Below are 18,756 nucleotides of genomic sequence, written 5' to 3' on the forward strand. Positions count from 1 at the left end.
TTGGCATTCCACCTCTTCCAGGAGGCACTTTTCCTCCCGGAATAGGCGGGTTTGCTGTTTCCGCTTCAGGCTGTATTTTTTGAAAGCTTTTCATAATAGCTAATAAAATGGCTTTTTGAATGGAAATAAGCGAATAAATATTCAAATTAAAGACCTCTATGTCCCTTGCAGTTGCCCTAAATTTTATGGCTCATAAGGTAATCTAGAATGCCGTGAAAAGTTACTGCGATCTGTCAAACTTGGGTACCTTTTGCACTACCGAGGGATCACATGCAGTACTAGAAGTGGTACCCAATCTGAGCCCGAGTGGGACGAACCTGCTGTAACTCCAGAATAGGGTCCTAAAATGTTTAATGAAATCTAGTTTTTATTTAATAACACGAAAGAGCATGTTACTGCAACTACTTAGCAATTTTTCCCGCTTAAATATCGGTTATATCATATTTAAACTTTAATTTTAAATTTTGGTTAACCTTGTCACTTTTGATCATGTTTGACGTTCGCTTAGTCGACAAAAACACCACAGGGCTTGTTCCTAACTGACATTGCGGAAGGGACACGGAAAACAAAATTTGAGTTTAAGACAAGGGGTGTGACAAATTCTAAAGAAACATAAAAAAATGTTTTTTGGACTTAAACACACGAAAAACATTGAAAAATTGAGTAACACATGTTTTTGGCCTAAACTAAAGCGTTTGGCACTAAAATTACGACAGGGCTTTAGGACCCTATTTCATTTCGTTTCTTAAACAGTTTAAAAAAATGTCAGGAGTTTTTTAAAAATTTAAATCTTATTAAGGGACACTAAGATTGCTCCCTTCCTCCTGTATATACACCAGGATTCACAACTAGTTTTTTTTTTAATTTCTTGCTAAATTCGTTTAGGAATTTTCCTCAAAGTTATTTTTGGAATTTCCACAAACATATTTAAAGATTTCAAGAACTAATACAGCGATTGATTGAGGATATTTACAAAAATGTCTCAATATTTTAATTCTTTCAGAGAGAATTATGTTGAAATTTCATATAAAAATTTCTTAAGAAACCTTTTTTAAGAACACTTGTAGGGATTTCTCAAAGAATTGCTTCAGAAATAATCGAAAATTCATTCACCAGAAGGATTACTTCACTCACTTTCGAAAACATACGTTAGTTTACGTCCTTTGTATGCACGTTAAGGAAGCAATTCGAATTATGTTAATTTTTAATTTAGAAATTCAGTCAAGGTTCTTTCCATATTTATTTTGGGTGTCTTTCGGAAACTTCTAAAACATTACTTCAAGAATTTCTTTCTGCAATTTTTTTTAATGGCTCCTATAAGCATTTCTGTACAACATTCTGAAAGATTCTGACGTTATCTTAAACAGATTCTTGGACGAATCGGGAATGTTATCTTTAAGTAATCTATAAATTAGAATGATTTTCAAAGTACTCTCATGAAAATTTAAACGAATTGCAGGAGATCTATTTGGGGTTATGCTTGAAATCAATCCTGGAGCACTCACTTAAATTTCTGGAGCAATCTCTGAAGAAATTTGGATGATATCTGTAGAGGATGTCTCTCTTCTAATGAACTTTAAAGTATTTGGAGTAACTTCGAATATATTCTCACCAAAAAATCTTGAGATTACTTGAAATCCTTGAATGATTTCTATATGGACCCTTGAAAAATCACCAAAAGAATTGCTAATATAGTTTCTGGATGAATTGGTAGTAATGACTAAGAAAAAGTGCTAGTTGCAATACCTATACGAAATCCAGAAGAAATAGCAAATAAAATTTCTGAACAAATTCCTTCTCTTGTGGAATCTTGCTAAATTTTTCTTCAGAAATTTCTGGATCAATACCCCAAAAGATGTTCCACCGAAAATTTTTAGAGTAAAAGTATGAAATCTGAACTTCTTATTGACAAGGCCAAAGTCTCCGATTAATGAGATCCTCTCTACCACCACCACCATCTTGGAATCTCCACAAATATCTTGGAATTGTGAGCTTGAGCATGCTTAGCTGCTCGTGGTTGCCACTCCAGTATCGCCAGATCAGCTACACTTACACAAGGAACCAAACAGATGACTGCTTGGGACTTACATACATCTTCAGTGCATAAGTGCTGGTGATCATACATTTTTAGGCAACATTGGCGCTTTGATGTTGCATTTAATATACCCCTGTATCTACGCCAGGATGTATGGTTAAGGTAATTTTATGGTAGATATGCTTGCTTTTGGTTAGCAGACTGCCTATGTATCAGGCGTAAGGAAAGACGTGAGGAAGAATGGAAGTGTATGGAAACGTTTTTTTTTTGTCTCTGCTTCCATAATATCCCGTTCTCTAGCGATCCATGATATATTATCAAATTCGCAATATTTTTCGATAATTGCATTGTAAGCCAAACAAATGTTTATCGCTCAACCCGTCAAGAGCATTCGACGCGCCCCCGCAGGAGCAAACGACATGATCAAAGGATCGAGGATTTCTTAAAGATTCTAAATTCAAAATCCTTTAGTTTGTGCTACCGTTATGCTCAAGAAATATCTGAAATAATAAAAGAAAATGTGTAGTTCGAAAGTTTTTGATCAAATCTTGATATGCAAGCTTTTAAAGTTTCCCGTTGCGCATATTAGTTTCTAAAATCTGCCCGGTTGACTTTTAGAAAATATGATTATAAAACCCTACAGCAACACCAGTAGACGTTCTTACAAGTATAAAAAAATCTGTATAACAAACGATCTCACGTGTGTAGCATAAGAGCTAGTCACGAACATGGCAACTTTATCAGAAGAGAAAGTGATTTACCTTGTAGCGTGCACAGTGGGGAAATTCGTTACTATTCCGGCGCTTGAAATCTAGCGCTTGTCAACGGTTGAAATTTAAATGCCACGAGACCAATTATTTAGAACACATACTCTCGGCGGTTGAATTGAATGATTGTTCGTGGCACGAAGCCGCCCCAAGTGCACATGACAGCTGCTTATGGTTTCTCATGCTCGTGAACTTTTCGTTTCCACTCTGATTTAGATTGACAGACAAGGTGGCTAGATTTAAAGGGATATTAATTATTTTAAAAGTCACCCCTTCGCTGTGCGATATCATATTCTGACGTCAATCTCCATGGCGCCCAAAATTGAAATTTCAACGTCGTCCAAAAACATAGTCATTTGCATAATATAACATAATGTGGACGTCTTTCCTGGTGAAGGTCAAGCTATCGTTCGGGGAAAGGTGTCGGTCTTCACGAAAAACACGACACAGCCATGCTATGCTCAATCTACGCACTTGGTCCGCAGTGTACAAAGGATACATACTTCTAGTTTTCTGTCTCATCATGATTGATAGTGCCTTACGTTAGTCATCATTTTTGCCGTTTTCATTACATTCTCACGTGGCAGAAAATTTCCCACAGCAGGTTGCCAAAAACTGTAATCTTAATTAGGAACATTTCTCGCAAACCTAGATTGGCCAAGGACGACGAATTCTCGTGACCTCATTTCACCCTCAAACCCTGAGCTGAGGATGGATAGTTTTCTTTTTCACTGGTAACTACCATGTTAGAGCTTTGTAAATATATCGCCACTGGCTAGTCATATTAAAAAGTGCCTTACCACGCGAGTGGAAAAGAAAGCCATTGCGTGTTTGATAAGAAACAAAAACGTTGAGCTTAGAAAATTGTTCCCATTGGCAGCGTCAGGTTAATGGCTTATCGAGGATGGGGTACTTGACATGGTATTATAGGACAATTGTTGTTAGTGCTGGTTATGCTCTAATTGGCTTTAGAGGAATCCTCGTGTAATAACTAACGATCGGCTATTGATGCATTTTTTATGAGTTTGTCGAATTGATAGCAGTTCATTCAATAAATCTGAGTTTGACCTGTGTCGTAAGCATTAGAGTGGACAAACAAAATATTTTTGTCAATTTCCACTTTTAGGTTATTTTTCGTACCTACAATGTGTGTGTTTTTTACAAGGGTTAAATCTGCATCAGGGAGGGGGAGGGGGTGTCTGAAAGTCTAGAAAAATGACCACGTGGTTAATGGGCAGCCCTTTACGGTATTTCTTCAGGGAGGGGCCAGTGCTTATAGCACTTAACGCATGTAGAAGAAGCAGCGTAGGCAACCTTCTCCAAGCCGACTTAAACAATGTTACAAGGGACCAGCCTCGGCAAGAGTAATCCTCTACCGCCAACTCTTGCAATTCTAGCATAATGTGAGTGAGAGCCGTAGTTACTACATTCCAGCATTCGGCATCCGTACACATTCTCTGGATTATATGGTCGCGGAATGTGTCCCCTCCGCATGTAGCGAGTAGCGTTGGGCAAAGTTGACCAGAAGATCGATGTTACCGAATCGATTCGAAATTGATATGTCGAATCGATTCACCGATTTAATCGAATCATTTGAATCGATGTTTTTGAATCGATTCGATTTTCAAGCTAATATGAAAACCACACCAGCACAATTGGGGCACGCAAGAGATTCTAAGTGCCCGAACATATGCAGGTACTGCCTATAGCAACCATGCCCTGACAGAAACTGCGAAACCAATCGAATGGTGCTTCTTTTATGCTTGATTAACTCTCAGCTGTCTGAACGACCGACTGAATAGCGTCCAGAGTAGATTTACCTTTCCTGAACAAACTAGTTGTTGGACAGGCCGTCCGCACCTTCCGCATACGGTACTAGCCTGTTGAGGATCAACCTCTCCAACAACTTGCCCGTCGTATCTAATAGACAGATAGGTCTATACGCCGACGAGTCACCTGGTGGTTTCCACGCCTTTGGTAGTAGCACCAATTTCTGTCGCTTCCATGTATTCGGGAAGATTTCTTGATCTATGCAGTGTTCACTGCCGCTTTTAACGATCAACGCTCCGTCATCGTAATCATCGTCATCATCAAAACTTGAAAAGCAGTTTTTCTGTTCAAAACTACAAATTATTCGATGAAAATGTGTTCACTGTGTTTCGGTTGGAGAACAGAATACAGTGAACACATTTTCCTGTAAATTTTCTTGATTTTGAACGAAAAAACTGCTTTTGAAAATTCCGAAATCAATGACGGATCCTGCCCCCTTAAGGCAACATTTGGAATACCATCCGGTTCCGGTCGCGAACGATCTCACGACTTCTGCCAGCTCTTCGTTCGTCACCCTCGCCACTCCTTCTCCTTCATCTGCCGCATACGGCGTTGGGGGCCATGGGCTTGTGGGATGATGCGGGATTTTGAGAAATAATTCGTTAGATGCTTTTCGGCTTACAAATACAGGGTGTCGACTACCTGGAAAAACCTGGAAAGTCAGGGAATGTCAGGGAATTTATGTTTGACCTGGAAAGTCAGGGAAAATCAGGGAATTTCACTTGAGGTCAAGGAAAAAATACCAATACTACAACATCAAACGAGTTTATTATCTGCAAAGTAATTGATTATGCTAAATCAATACACCTTCAGCATGGCTTTGATTTGCAGCCGTGGACTTTAACCACTCGACTAAGGAACCAGGACCCAGAAAATTCTCCAGAAATTCTGAGGATGATTTTCAAAGTTCCTCGATTATTTTTAGTAATCCTGAAAATCATTGAAAAGCAGAAATTTCAGGAATATCATTTGAAATAATCTTGATAATCTATTCACCAGTGCTGGGAATGATAATAGTAGTAGGCTTGAATTTCACGAAAATCACGTGGCTCCCAGTACAGTAGTGGGAATCTCATAGAGTAGCCTATGTTGGGTGCATGAATTTTCTAAAACGTTAGTGTCATTGAAGACTCTAAATGTGGGAAATGCAGCGGAAAATAGAACATTTTTCTACAGTAATTTTGGGTTGCCCTTAGCAATGGGTGTTTTGCAATTTTCAAGGCTTTTTGCCTACAGCAGCGATGGACGTGAGTTTCACTGGCTTCGCTGACTGTGATTGGCTTTGTTTGGCTACTGTAGAGTAAATTTCAGAATTTTTCCCAACCCTGCTATTGACAATTTGTGATATTACTTAGAGATACTCGTAGATGAGTTCTTAGAAGAGTTCCTCGGAGCATTGCTGAAGGTACGACAAGTACAAGAGAAACATTAGAAACCTTCTCATCAGCGCATTGTTCAAGCCCTGAATGCATTCCGTTAAGAATATTTAGATATTTTTTTCGTGGAGAAAAGCTAGGGGTTATTCATATCGAAATCCTAAAATATTAACTGTAACTAATCATCGTGATGAATTATCAAAGATATTCTAAGGAAAAAATAAATAAAAACAATTTGGAAAAAAATACGTTATCCTTAAAAATATTTTTATAAGAATTCCTGGAATAGTTCTAGGAAATCAAAATGCTATTTTTAGAAATATTTAAGACTGAAAGACATTCTCTAACCATTTTTAGAGAATCTTGGAGATGAGGAGCTTCTGGAGGAAATCTTTCAAGAGTTCATTGAGAAGTATTGAAGGAATATCTGGAAAAAATCTTAAGAATTTCAAGAAGAATTTCTGAGCAATCTATGTGGAATTCCTTGAAGCAATTCTCCAAGAAAATTTTATGGCAATGGCTAGAATTTTGCCTGGAAGAAGCCAAATTTTTGGATAACTTTCTTCCACTAAAAAAAGTATGGTGGATGATCGTAATAGTGTTGCTTCTTGTATAAAAAAGGAAGGAGGACCAAATTTTTCGTTCATGCCTAAAATTTTAAATTAGGTCTGAGGTAGTTCACTAGCCGAGAACATCTTTGTTCATACGGATCTTCAAGTTTGAAATGTAAATAGATTCTCAATTGTTCAGTTTTATCATATCAACTTGAATAAACGTTCAAGAATGTCATCTGGCAGGTACATATATCTCAATAAAGCAAAAGCCTTTGATCAGTTTATTCATACGACCTATAACATAACGAATATGTATCTTCTTGTAAAAATTTTACTTATTTCGGTTCAAATTAACCAACTCAGTGGTCTGGAACTTTTCTGGAATAAGACTGGAAGGTCAGGGAAAGTCAGAGAATTTTATTTTCAAAATTGAGTCGACACCCTGATATTTTTCGTGTTACCTTTTAGCGATTTTTCGTGCATAAACACTAGCACATGTGCGTTACTATGTGGCGAGTAGCGAATCAGGGCATGCATGTAACCCATTGATTCGCACCACCAGTACACTGGCGGCCTGTTCTCTCTAGGAGGGGCTTTTCTCGGCATGGAAGCATCACACGGTCATGATATCCCAGCAATTAACTCTTCATCGTCTAGGTTCAGAGAGTTCCTTTTGCGAATGTTCTTATGGCCGGAGTTATTCCGGTGGGCCAGGTTGGGTGAAAAGGATGCTTTGTGCCCCTGAAGGTAGGCAACATTCAAGTCACAGGTGGTTTTCGGAATTAGCTATAATGTTGCCACTATATCAAAGAGTTTTACGAAAAATTCATCAGTGTGATCCTTTTGAGAATCGATTGAATGGAATAACCATGTTTCCTGCATTTGATTGATTCTACAAATGGTAATTTTTGGGTCCCGGGATGCCTAAAATTTACGATAATGTGGCCAAATATGACTATACCATCTTCAAGCGTTGCTTCAATTTAGACGTATATCCTCTTTGTACTTCTTGAATCTTTAAAATTTTGGAATTTTTCATAACTCTTAAAGGTTTCCTTCAAAATCAAATTTGTTCGTTTTTAAAAATTGCTAGCTTTGGCCTAAATTTTGCTTCTGTCTCTTCCAAATCCTGCTTCTAACTTGAAGAAAACCCCAGATGATCCTGAATCTCTTCAATCTGTTTTATTTAGTCTTTATTAGTAAACCACGTAATTTAATACGTCTCAAGCTAGGTTTCAGAACTGCCAAAAAAATGCTATGATACTATGATCCACTTGCCCCACCATGGTGGGGTAAGTTAATCACTAATAAAAAATTATCTATTCTCAAATGAGAGGGGTTCCTATAAATTGGTCAGATGAAGTTAAGTATCTAGGGCTCATGCTAGATAAGAATTTAACTTTCAAAAATCACATTGAGGGCATTCAAGCCCAATGTAACAAATACGTAAAATGTCTCTATCCCCTTATTAATAGAAAATCAAAACTTTGTCTTAAGAACAAGCTTTTGATATTCAAACAAGTTTTCAGGCCAGCCATGTTGTATGCTGTACCAATATGAACTAGCTGTTGTTATCCCAGGAAGAAAGCTCTGCAGAGAATTCAAAATAAAATTTTGAAAATGATTCTGAAGCTTCCTCCCTGGTATAGTACCAATGAGTTACATAGAATATCCAATGTTGAAACATTGGAACACTAATAGTTCCTGTGATGTACCTTTCAGCTCTTAAATTTAAAGTTTCAACAAAAGAGGGATGGATGTATCTAACAACTCTTAAATTTGAAGTTTATAAAAAAATGGGTAGGGAATTACGTTTATATCTAGTTTAAATATACAATATGTGCATACGATGGTTTTCTTCAAGTCGAGTCTAGTACAAGACACTGAAGACGGCCTTACAGTTGAGGTCGAAATACGCGTATCTGTCAAAGGATACAAACTCTAGTGGAATTAAATGGTATAGTACTAATTTCGGCTTTTTCATCTACTTATAGGTATTCTACTAAACAGCTCGAAGATTTATTATCATCATGGGGAGAACAATTGATATGGTCAAAAAATGTACGATAATATGCTTTCAATTGGACACAGTGGCGCGGGAAGTGGGTAGGACAGGTAGGACATGTACTACGCATAAAAACACCTGGGTAGGACAGCCAAACGATTTAGTAAAAAAAAAAAACACAAGAACAGTAGAAAGCTTGAAAAATATTTCTATAGAATTTCTTCCGTGTGTTTGAAAAAATAAGAGTATTTTTTCAAGAAGTCTAGCAAGAGTTCCTCCGCCTGTCAATGTGGATTCCTTTAAGATTATTTTTTATTATTTTATTTCTTCTAGGAATTGTTTCAGCATTTCATTCAAATATTACTCCTGCAGTTGAACCAAACATTTCTTAAAAAGTTTCCCAAAAAAATCCCATGCAATCTTCAAACGTTCATTTAAGTTTTCACACCAGTTTATACTACAGTAATTTCTCCAATTATTCCTCCGATCATTCCTACACAAATTTCAATAGAGATTCTGTTTTACAAGAAATTAGAAAATCCTGCGGAATACTATCCCGAGATCTTCTTCTTCTTTCTGGCGTTACGTCCCAACTGGGACAAAGCCTGCTTCTCAGATTAGTGTTCTTATGAGCACTTCCACAGTTATTAACTGAGAGCTTTCTTTGCCGATTGACCATTTTTGCATGTGTATATCGTGTGGCAGGTACGAAGATACTCTATGCCCTGGGAATCGAGAAAATTTCCTTTACGAAAAGATCCTCGACCAGCGGGATTCGAACCCACGACCCTCAGCATGGTCATGCTGAATAGCTGCGCGTTTACCGCTACAGCTATCTGGGCCCCTACGGTACCTTAATTCAAAAAAATGTGCATAAATCTAAATTAGACATACAAATTCAGCTTCCTTTCTATACTTTCAGTTGAATTTCAAGCGAGCTATGAAACAGGATGCAGATTGAAATATTTAAATAGGTAAATTATAATTTCACCTCTAGGGGCAAGAAAAACTATTGTGCGTTTGAAAGTATTAATCATTTGCCGCTTAATAGTGAGTAACTCAGTATCCTGAAACACTTCACATAAAACGGGTGAAGTTTTGAAAATTAACCATATTTTTGAAGAAAGATTTAAAAAAAAAATTGTTGTTACAAGTAATAACTCAACATGGGAAAAACTAAACAGTAATCATCAAATCAAAGACTTAAGACTATGTTTTCAAAAAAGCCTACTGAGTTTAAATCGGTTTTGCTGAGTCACAGCTGTTTGAAGTTTGCTAGGTAAACTGTAATTGATGAATTTGGTCAATCTAAGGTCACGTCTTCTCTCGTTTATTCACTAAACATGGTTGCAACAACACATAAAAGGAAGGGTGAATCTCTTAATTCACAACTTCCTTTCAAAAAAGTGGGTTTTAAAACTGTCACTACACGTGGCAAGAATGGAAGAAAGGACGATTCCCCGGAATGCGAACTTTCTTCCAAGGGTGAAATGAATAATTATATCGAAATGAGCAATCAGTTCGATGCTCTAGACAAATTTTCCGAACACCAAATCGAAGCAGCCTTTAACCTAGGCTTTTTGATTCAAGTGAGGAAGCAAAAAGTGCCGCCTATCGTGGTCAGTTGTTCCGAGTTTGGGGGATTTAGGCAGGAGATCTTGAACTCTATTAGGGGAATCAAGGTTCCCTTCCAAATCGCAAAGAAAGGAGACTGCCACGTTTTGCCGGAAACTCATAAAGATCGCGAACTTCTTCTCAAACATCTTGAAGAGAAGAAGCACATTTTTTTTACTTATGACGACAAAACTGAACGTTTGTTCAAAGTCGTCTTGAAAGGAGAGACCTTAAATCACCTGAAGAGATCAAAAATGGAAGATGGAATTCCGGAAACGACCGGGTTCTTGGGGTTTCATAGCGAGATCGATGTTGATTCATAGCGAGATTTATGTTGATTTCATATGGTTGGTTTATAAATATAAACCAACCATATGAGAAACTTTAAAGTAGATGGAGTACCGTGTACCTTTTAATTCCACTGAAGAAATCGTCGCATCTCTCTACCTTAAATACTAACACCAGATAAGTACCTACACAATCAAACTACCTAGGAAAATTTTTTCGACAGGAGTATACCTGTCATGTCTTGGTCAGAATTGAAAAGGGGGATAATAATAATTATACAAATCCCTAACTATCTACCTATGTATTCAAGCTCGTTTATATTTCTTAGGTACAAACTTAAACAGCCTTGATTGTCCGTTTCCTTGATCCCTATTAAGAAGTAATGAAGGCTTTTGTTTGTAAATTTCTAAACTTTCAGCGACGTCTAGTTTCCAAGATGAAGATACGCTTCGTACGATGTCTATGTTATCGCTTGTCATTTGATGTCCATCCTGGAAAACATGTTCAGCCACTTTTGATTTAAAATCATACGCTAATCCCTTTTCTAATTCCTTGTCCGCTTTTTTTACCTCAGCAATATGTTCTTTGAATCTTAAACCATATGAAATAAATAATATTTTCGATTGATATTGAAACGAGTATGCAACAAAATAAAAGCTTCATTTTTATATTCTCATAGTATTTATATTGTTGTTTAATACATGTAGCACAAATTACTTGTTTTTTTCTATCTTTACGATATTTTTAGCCCTGGGCTAGTTCATCTCGGGACCAATGGCTTTACTTCCCTTCTGGTGGAAGTCGTCACTAATGCGACTATCTCGAGGATGGGATTCGACCCCAGGTCCTCGGCGTGAGAGGCGTGACGAATTAATTTAATTATAATTTTATAAAATGAAAAACATTAACAAAAATATAAAATGATAGCAGAACAAAATATGGTATCAAATATTTTAATGACAAAATTATATCAAATCATGATATCAACTTGGTGCAAGATATGTTTTCGACTTCTTTTCTTTTTTATGTTAGTTTTTGCTCGGATAGTGTTACCAAGCATTTAACTGCATCGAGTCAAGAAGTATGGGTTCAATTTCCGCTTCAGTCCGGAAAACTTTTTGTCAGGAAAGCATTTCGATTGTGCGACTGGGCGTTGCATGCTAGTTCATTGTCTAGTGTGGTGTTTCCTTCAAAGGAAAAATCGTCCACTGAAAGCATTATCTGGCCGTCATTTGGTTTCATAAAAAAAGATGTAACAACAATGAAATTCCTAAAACCAGTTATTTAAAAAAAAATGATTCCAATTTTGGCAACTTAAAATTTCAACTATGTTGTAAAAGAGGAATCCTAATGTTTTTTCTTACATTTCCAAAAAATCTTCGAGGTTACAGCAAAACTATATCATGCTGATTTAAAACTTTCAATTTTCAATCAACAACATGACATAAATCTCAGGACACTCAACTCTTTACTGCCGTTATACGCATAATTGTCCCATGTTCCAAAACATGCAATCGAGAAAAACGCGTTTAAAGATTTTAACATATTTAGGCCTCGTATTGACCAGGTGTGTGGTAAATTATATTAAAATCTTTACAGTAGTATAAAGAATAGCGTGTTCATTAGAGTCAAGAGTTTGTGTTATGGGAAAAATGTAAATTTAGCTATGAAATTCATAGTGGGACTGTTATGCCTAGAAATACGGGGTTTTTGGTGAATTTCTACGCATAACAGTCCCACAGATAGTAGTGATCAATCATGTGCTAAGCATACTGCTGTAGATGACCGTTCCTTTGTATATATTGTGCCGAATGTAGAGGACGTATATCCTCAAGACTATGTTAAGGCACCTAATGAAGGCTCAAGTGACATGTGCCAAACGGAGCCACGTGTAGGGAAGTGAAGAAATACGATTTTATAGTTTGGGATGGAAAGCAAAGTTTTCTGTTTGTGTGATAATGAGAAAATTTATGAGTTAGTGAGAGAAAGAGTGGATGAGTAAGTTTATATGATGTAATGAATTCCTATATCGACACTTCCAGCTGCAGGCTTGACAGAAACTCATCGGTGAATTCAAGGTTATTTAGCGGAGTAAATATTGATCTCAAAATTCAAGACACAAATATTCATCCTATTTTACATTTCTTTGGACTTGGTTTACAAAATCATCGCAAATTAAGTTTAAGAACCACCAACATATATGCCACTTGCACCGAAGAACCAGTTATCCAGAATAACCAGGTCATCCAAAACCTCTTGAACTATTCTTCTTTTGACTTGATTTGCAAATTCCTGAAGTTTGGGAACTAAGTTTCAGAACCGACAATTTAGTGGCCATTTCTCCCAGGAAACCAGGAATTCGGAACAATCCGACATGTGGTCAAGTCATTCAAATACATCTGAACCACCTTTAGTAAAAATTGATATGTCGCTAGCCAGGTTTCAGATTCGCCAATATGATGGCCACTTCCACTAGTGAACCGGTATTCGGAACAACCCAGCATGTGGCAAAGTCATCCAAATGATGGTCGAACCATTTTTATTTAGACTTGGTTTGCTAAATCATGAAGTTGATTTGCCGCAAGCCATGGACTCGAAATTAAAGTGGTTACTGATTATTCAAGTGGGATTACTTCAGTGCTCCCCGCGATGAATTCAAAATTACGGTAAATTTCTAATCGAAAACCGCGGTTCCAAAAACTAGAATAATTTTGTGATTGACCCTGAAAATTCAACTAAAATTAATTAAAAAACGGATGGAAATACATAATATTTTCATCACATAAAACAGGTTGTGTTCCACATGGGATGTAAAGCCAACGTAAGAAGATATTCAAAACGATTTTCCCAAACTCCAGTTAAATAAAAACTGCCTACTGAATATTTTGTTCGAGATCGGCGCAGCGAATTGTATAGTGTGACAGTTATGCGTAGAAATACAGTAGTGGGACAGTTATGCGTGGAAATTCATCAATGGGACGCTTTTCATTGAGTTTCCGAACAAAGTTAATTTTTGGTAAGTGTTTACTAAAACTATACGTAAAAATAAACTGTTTGATGAAAAAAAAGTCAAAATGCACAAAAAGTAACATGGGACAATTATGCGTATAACGGCAGTTTATAACTTGATATTGAAGGAACGGGAGACTTCGCGTTATTGAAAACACAATCAGTGCAGCTGAAATTTGAGAGAACATCGAGGTAGCCATGAAAACCAACATTCATAGTTGACTCTCCACATCTCGATATGGGGCTCTGCACTGTTTTGATTTTGCATGAGATTTTGACGTTTACTGGCCTTGTTGTTTACTAATTTCATGAAGGAGAAAAAGAGAGAGACAGATTTTTGTACAGATCCTTATTGAAGGGACCATCGAGATGGGGAGAGATCGAGACAAAGAACACATTTTTAAGGCTAAGTAGCCGGTCATTCGTTTTGGCAACAATGATGACTTTTCAGCTTGCATTTCAAAGTGATAAAACTCAGTCTTGATAGTTTAAATTGATTTGAAAAAGTATCACTGTACACGCGAAACATGCATAGAGTATGCTGATACTTTTTCAGCTGTGTCAGTGCAAAACCAACAGATTTTCTTTGATTCGAAATCGTGAGATGAATTAGCAACAATCATCAACGATGCGTACAAATTTCAATTACGCCCTACTTCGCCTTAACGAATACTAGATTGAAAACCACTCACTTACCAGGAAAATAATAAACAAACAAACGTCTCTTTAAAATCGGGTCTTGCAACCTTTGATAATGGGCATATCGACATACGGAGAGAAAATCGGGAACAAAAATTCAACAGCAACACATCGAGATATGGAGATGTCGAGATAAGGAGGATATCGGAATATGGAGAGAGAAATCGTATGCAGAATGAAGGGACCGCACCAATAATCGAGATATCGAGATTTAAAACAACGAGATGTGGAGAGTCTACTGTAACTTCATACCAAGCTACATATTGTGGCAAAATATGGGCTCTGTCCAAAGACGAAATAAAGACTTAGTAGTCTGGCTTAGATTGGGTACCACTTCTAGCACTGCATTTGATCCCTTGGTACCTGAGAGAGACTCGCGAAGTGGAAAAATATCAACGTCATATGCAGCCCAGATTCCGCTGTCACGAAACGTCAAATGCAGCCCATCGTTTTTATGTATGTATGTACAGTTGTGTTCAGAATAATAGTAGTGAAAGCCGATTTTCATACAAAATGCTCAACTTTGGCATGCTGTAACTTTGTTTCCCTATGAGCAATCAGCATGGAATTTTAGCAGTGAACTACAAATATGCTCAATTTCATTTTTACGAAATTTGAAAATTTTCACACTACCGGTCAAAAAGTTAAACACCAGGTGAAATCGCTCAAAATAATAGTAGTTTTTCTTTTGCAAACTTCTGTTCAGCAACAATTTTGTAAAAAAATGGCCTGTTGATACATTTATATCTTGGGTGGAAATGGTTGAAACGATGAGTAAATAAAAATTCAAAAACTCAAAATACAGCTGATATTTAAATTATTAAAACTACTATTATTTTGAGCGATTTCACCTGGTGCTTAACTTTTTAGCCGGTAGTGTGAAAATTTTCAAATTTCGTAAAAATGAAATTGAGCATATTTGTAGTTCACTGCTAAAATTTCATGCTGATTGCTCATAGGGAAACAAAGTTACAGCATGCCAAAGTTGAGCATTTTGTATGAAAATCGGCTTTCACTACTATTATTCTGAACACAACTGTATGTATGTATGTAGGTAGCCACCAATCCTTGCTTGAGTCTTGCTCTGCATGCGGCTCCACTCAACAGTAAGATCAAATTTTATTACCAATCTGCATTCAACATACCGCTGTATGAAGGGCCAAAAGGGGGGTGGCGGACCCGTAAGCAGAAACACTTTCGCGAAACCCGCGGGAAATAGAGAATCTCCTTCCAGCCATATGATCCAACAGATTGAGTATTAGAATTTGCAATACTTGTCGAGCTTTCCACGGAAAGGTTTGTTAAAAGAAGGGCGCCTCAAATCTTTTACAACTGCAGCCCATCGTTTTTATGGCTTAAAAAGTGAAAAGTATTGTATTCAAAATAAACTGTTATTAAAAATCTTAGTCAGCGGAGCAATTTTTCCGAAGATGATGATAAATCTAAATATAAGGCTAGTTATTTGTAATATCAGCTACGTTTGCTGGCATGAAATTTCACTCAAAAGCCTATTTATGCTTGAGTGTGATTCAAACTCAATATTTTTTTGCTGAGATGACCATGTGAGGGCTTGAACGGCTTGCGCATGATTGAAGTAAACAGAAGAAGACCGTCTTCGCGAGTCTCGTCTCAGCTTGGTACTACACCAGGTATCCAATTTTGACAGATCGCAGTACACTTTGTACAGCATTCTAGATTTTGCTCTACTACCGCATGTGCCAAAAAAAAATCGACTACTGCAAGCTAGGTTTTTTTTCGTCTTTGCTCAGTAGCTTAAAAACAACACTTGCCAAAGTGAATCTAAAGTTACATCTCATTACAGAGTGAATATTTTTTTTATTAATAAAATTACATTATGTTTCGTTGTTAGTTGAGTAATTCAAGTTAGGACAATTGGTCCCACAATGCGTGTCTGTGTTAGTGACATTTGAACTATTGTCAGATAATCTTATGAATTCAGCTAATCATATAGTATTCTTTCACTCATGAGCAGAGTAACGAAGGCAGGGAAACATTCTGCTGTGTTAACTGGACCAATAGAGGAGAGAATAAAAATTCTATCTACGAATGACCTACCTTGTCATAATGTTGGGGTTGTAAAACCTCATGCCATTCCGTGATTGCCGTATCGCTCCATTGTCGATGGCCGGATCAGTCGACGGACGGGACTCGTTTTGCAGTATTCGATTGGCGCTGGCTACAAAATCAAAGATAAGGAAATATTACCTTCTTTTGCTCACAACCATCAGCGGGGGATATATTTACCTATGGTATCACTCATGAAGCCGTCACTAAATCGGGAACACAGCCTACTACGGGTTGGCCTCGCCGGCTTCATCTCGTAAGGGTTGCTATTCTTTGCATTCAGTCCATTTCTCACACTCTGCTTGGGTTCCATTTCGGGAAATCTGTGAAAGTCATGTAGTTTAAGAGAAAAATAACCGTCATTGTTTTACCATTAATTTTCGCACAAAATCGAAAAATGTTCATGAAAATTTCAAGGATTGAATTATGGATTCGTAAGCCCTAAGTGCACATAGATCTCTACATTTTGCCGGAATAAGTTACCTTGAAACCGTTGACTGTTTGGCGTATCGTCCAGTGGGCTGTTGTTTTACGTTTCCGTCGCCTTTGCCATTGTTGGTTGGAGGAAGCTTCCTTTGCTGTTGTTGCTCGGATAGCTCCGGATATGACCGTGATTGTACATTTCCATAGAATGGTCTCGATCCTGGCAAAATGTAGTGTAGTGGTGTAGTAATCGGCGGTATCACAGGGTCAACCGGAGAATAGGAACATGTATGATTTCGCGGAAATATCGCCAAAAAGTGGGGCGAGTATTTCACGTGAGGTGAACAAAGTAACATAAGTAATCAATTTCAAGACATGAAACTATAAATATCATTTGCCTATTTTCTTTCACAACTTAAAAAAGTTTGAGTGTAGTGTTGAGAGTTTATGCGTATTTGTACTTCTCAATAGACATTAACAATTTGGAAAGTAATGTTTAATAATGGTTGTATAGTGCCTCCTGAAAAGTGTGTCAAGACTGTATGCGCGAGAAGAAAGGTTAAGGTAGGTAATTGGGCAGATAATCATTCTGTGCTACCTTTCCTTAGTGGGTGCAACTTGTGAGTAATAGAAATAGAGGAGATTGTGTTATGCTTGTATGATATGCTTCCTTTTAGTGACCCAGAAAAATAGAACCTGGGAGCCGTCGGCTCGTTTTGAATGGATGTAAGTGGATAAGAATGAATGAGTGCTTTTTGAGTTATGTGTTTTTGATTGTGGCAAATCGCGTGTATTAGTTGGTGTTGTTTCTCCATTCATATTTGAGGGAGATACTAAAATTAAAATTATGAGTATGCAGTTTAACTTACCATTACTGGTTGCAGGTATATTACCGTCCTTATGTATGCAGTAACACCAAAAATGTTGATGAATTTATGGGGTAAAATATTAATCATAGAAATAAATACAATTTTAAAAATAATCACAATGCATTGTTTTTTTTTGCATATACATGATAACAATTGTATGATTAATGAAACACTAAAAAAACTTTTACTTTTATATTGTAACAATCTAAAGTTTGAAGAGATTTAAACAATGTGCGCAATTTGCAAGTTAGCTAGTAGTTGGATTATTCCTCAATGCTGTACAATAAGATAGCAATATTAGATTGACATTAAGAACCATATCGATAATAAGTTGTAAACATGCAAGGTGCTTTATCTTCAAGCTGAATGATTATGTTTGTTTTATTTTTTCTTCCAAAATTTACTTTAACGAGTTGAAGATAGGCCAACAAGCTCCTAAAAAAGATGCTTTCCGGTTGGCATAAATCTAGATGTAGATGGAGCAAATTTTTTTTTCAAGGTTCGTAGCTCAATTCAAAACAAATGTTACCAATGTCATAGTGCATTTATGTTTGTGGTACCACTCTGGTCATAGGAAGATCTTGAAAACTTTTAAAAACGTCATGTTGTAATTTTAAGATTTCTTGGAGACAACTTATCCAATTTGTATGATTTTTTCAGAGAAGCTTCTTTTTACCTAACATTTTATAATTCATAATTTTTTGGACAAATTGAATTAAAGCCCATAGAGGCAAAAAAAGGGGAATGTCGGTCTCCCAAGCAACATCGGAATATCCAAATGACGAATAACCAACATCGACGCAGATTCTGAAAATTGAAGAGTTTGATAACTTGTGGGAAAATGGTGCAAACATATTGAGAAGCAAACAAGTTAAAACAATTTGATATTTTTTTTTTGGTAAAAAAATGAAGCTGCTGGTAGAGGGGTTAAATACGCTCCCAACTTATTTTCGATACAGTAATCTTAGTTGACGAAGTACTGTAAACCGAAACCTGTAATTGACTGTTGAGATGTGGGTAAAATTCGCCGCAATTCGTAAAATTAGCTTAGTGTTGAATAACAGTTCTTATGTTATTTCATGGTGTTCAGTTCTAACTGATATACGATAAGAAAAACTGTGATTTTTATACAAAACTTTAGAAATCTCTGGAATTACTGATACCATTTTGATTTTGTGTAACTATAGCGTCACCGATCCGGA

General features: G+C 36.9%; 1 protein-coding gene across 2 annotated transcripts in view; it reads right to left on the reverse strand.

Annotated features, from left to right (window-relative positions):
* LOC5568085 overlaps positions 1-18,756 on the reverse strand; it is a 78,342-nt gene that overhangs the window by 14,498 nt on the left and 45,088 nt on the right. For both annotated transcript variants that reach the window (XM_021848288.1, XM_021848287.1), the window contains exons 6-9: positions 17,555-17,582; positions 16,746-16,905; positions 16,443-16,585; positions 16,254-16,374 (exon numbers count right to left, since the gene is read on the reverse strand). In XM_021848288.1, coding sequence (XP_021703980.1) covers positions 16,254-16,374; positions 16,443-16,585; positions 16,746-16,905; positions 17,555-17,582 — 452 coding nt within the window. The remainder of the gene's footprint in view (positions 1-16,253; positions 16,375-16,442; positions 16,586-16,745; positions 16,906-17,554; positions 17,583-18,756) is intronic.

This window comes from Aedes aegypti, chromosome 2, assembly GCF_002204515.2.
Source record: "Aedes aegypti strain LVP_AGWG chromosome 2, AaegL5.0 Primary Assembly, whole genome shotgun sequence".
NCBI lineage: Eukaryota > Metazoa > Arthropoda > Insecta > Diptera > Culicidae > Aedes > Aedes aegypti.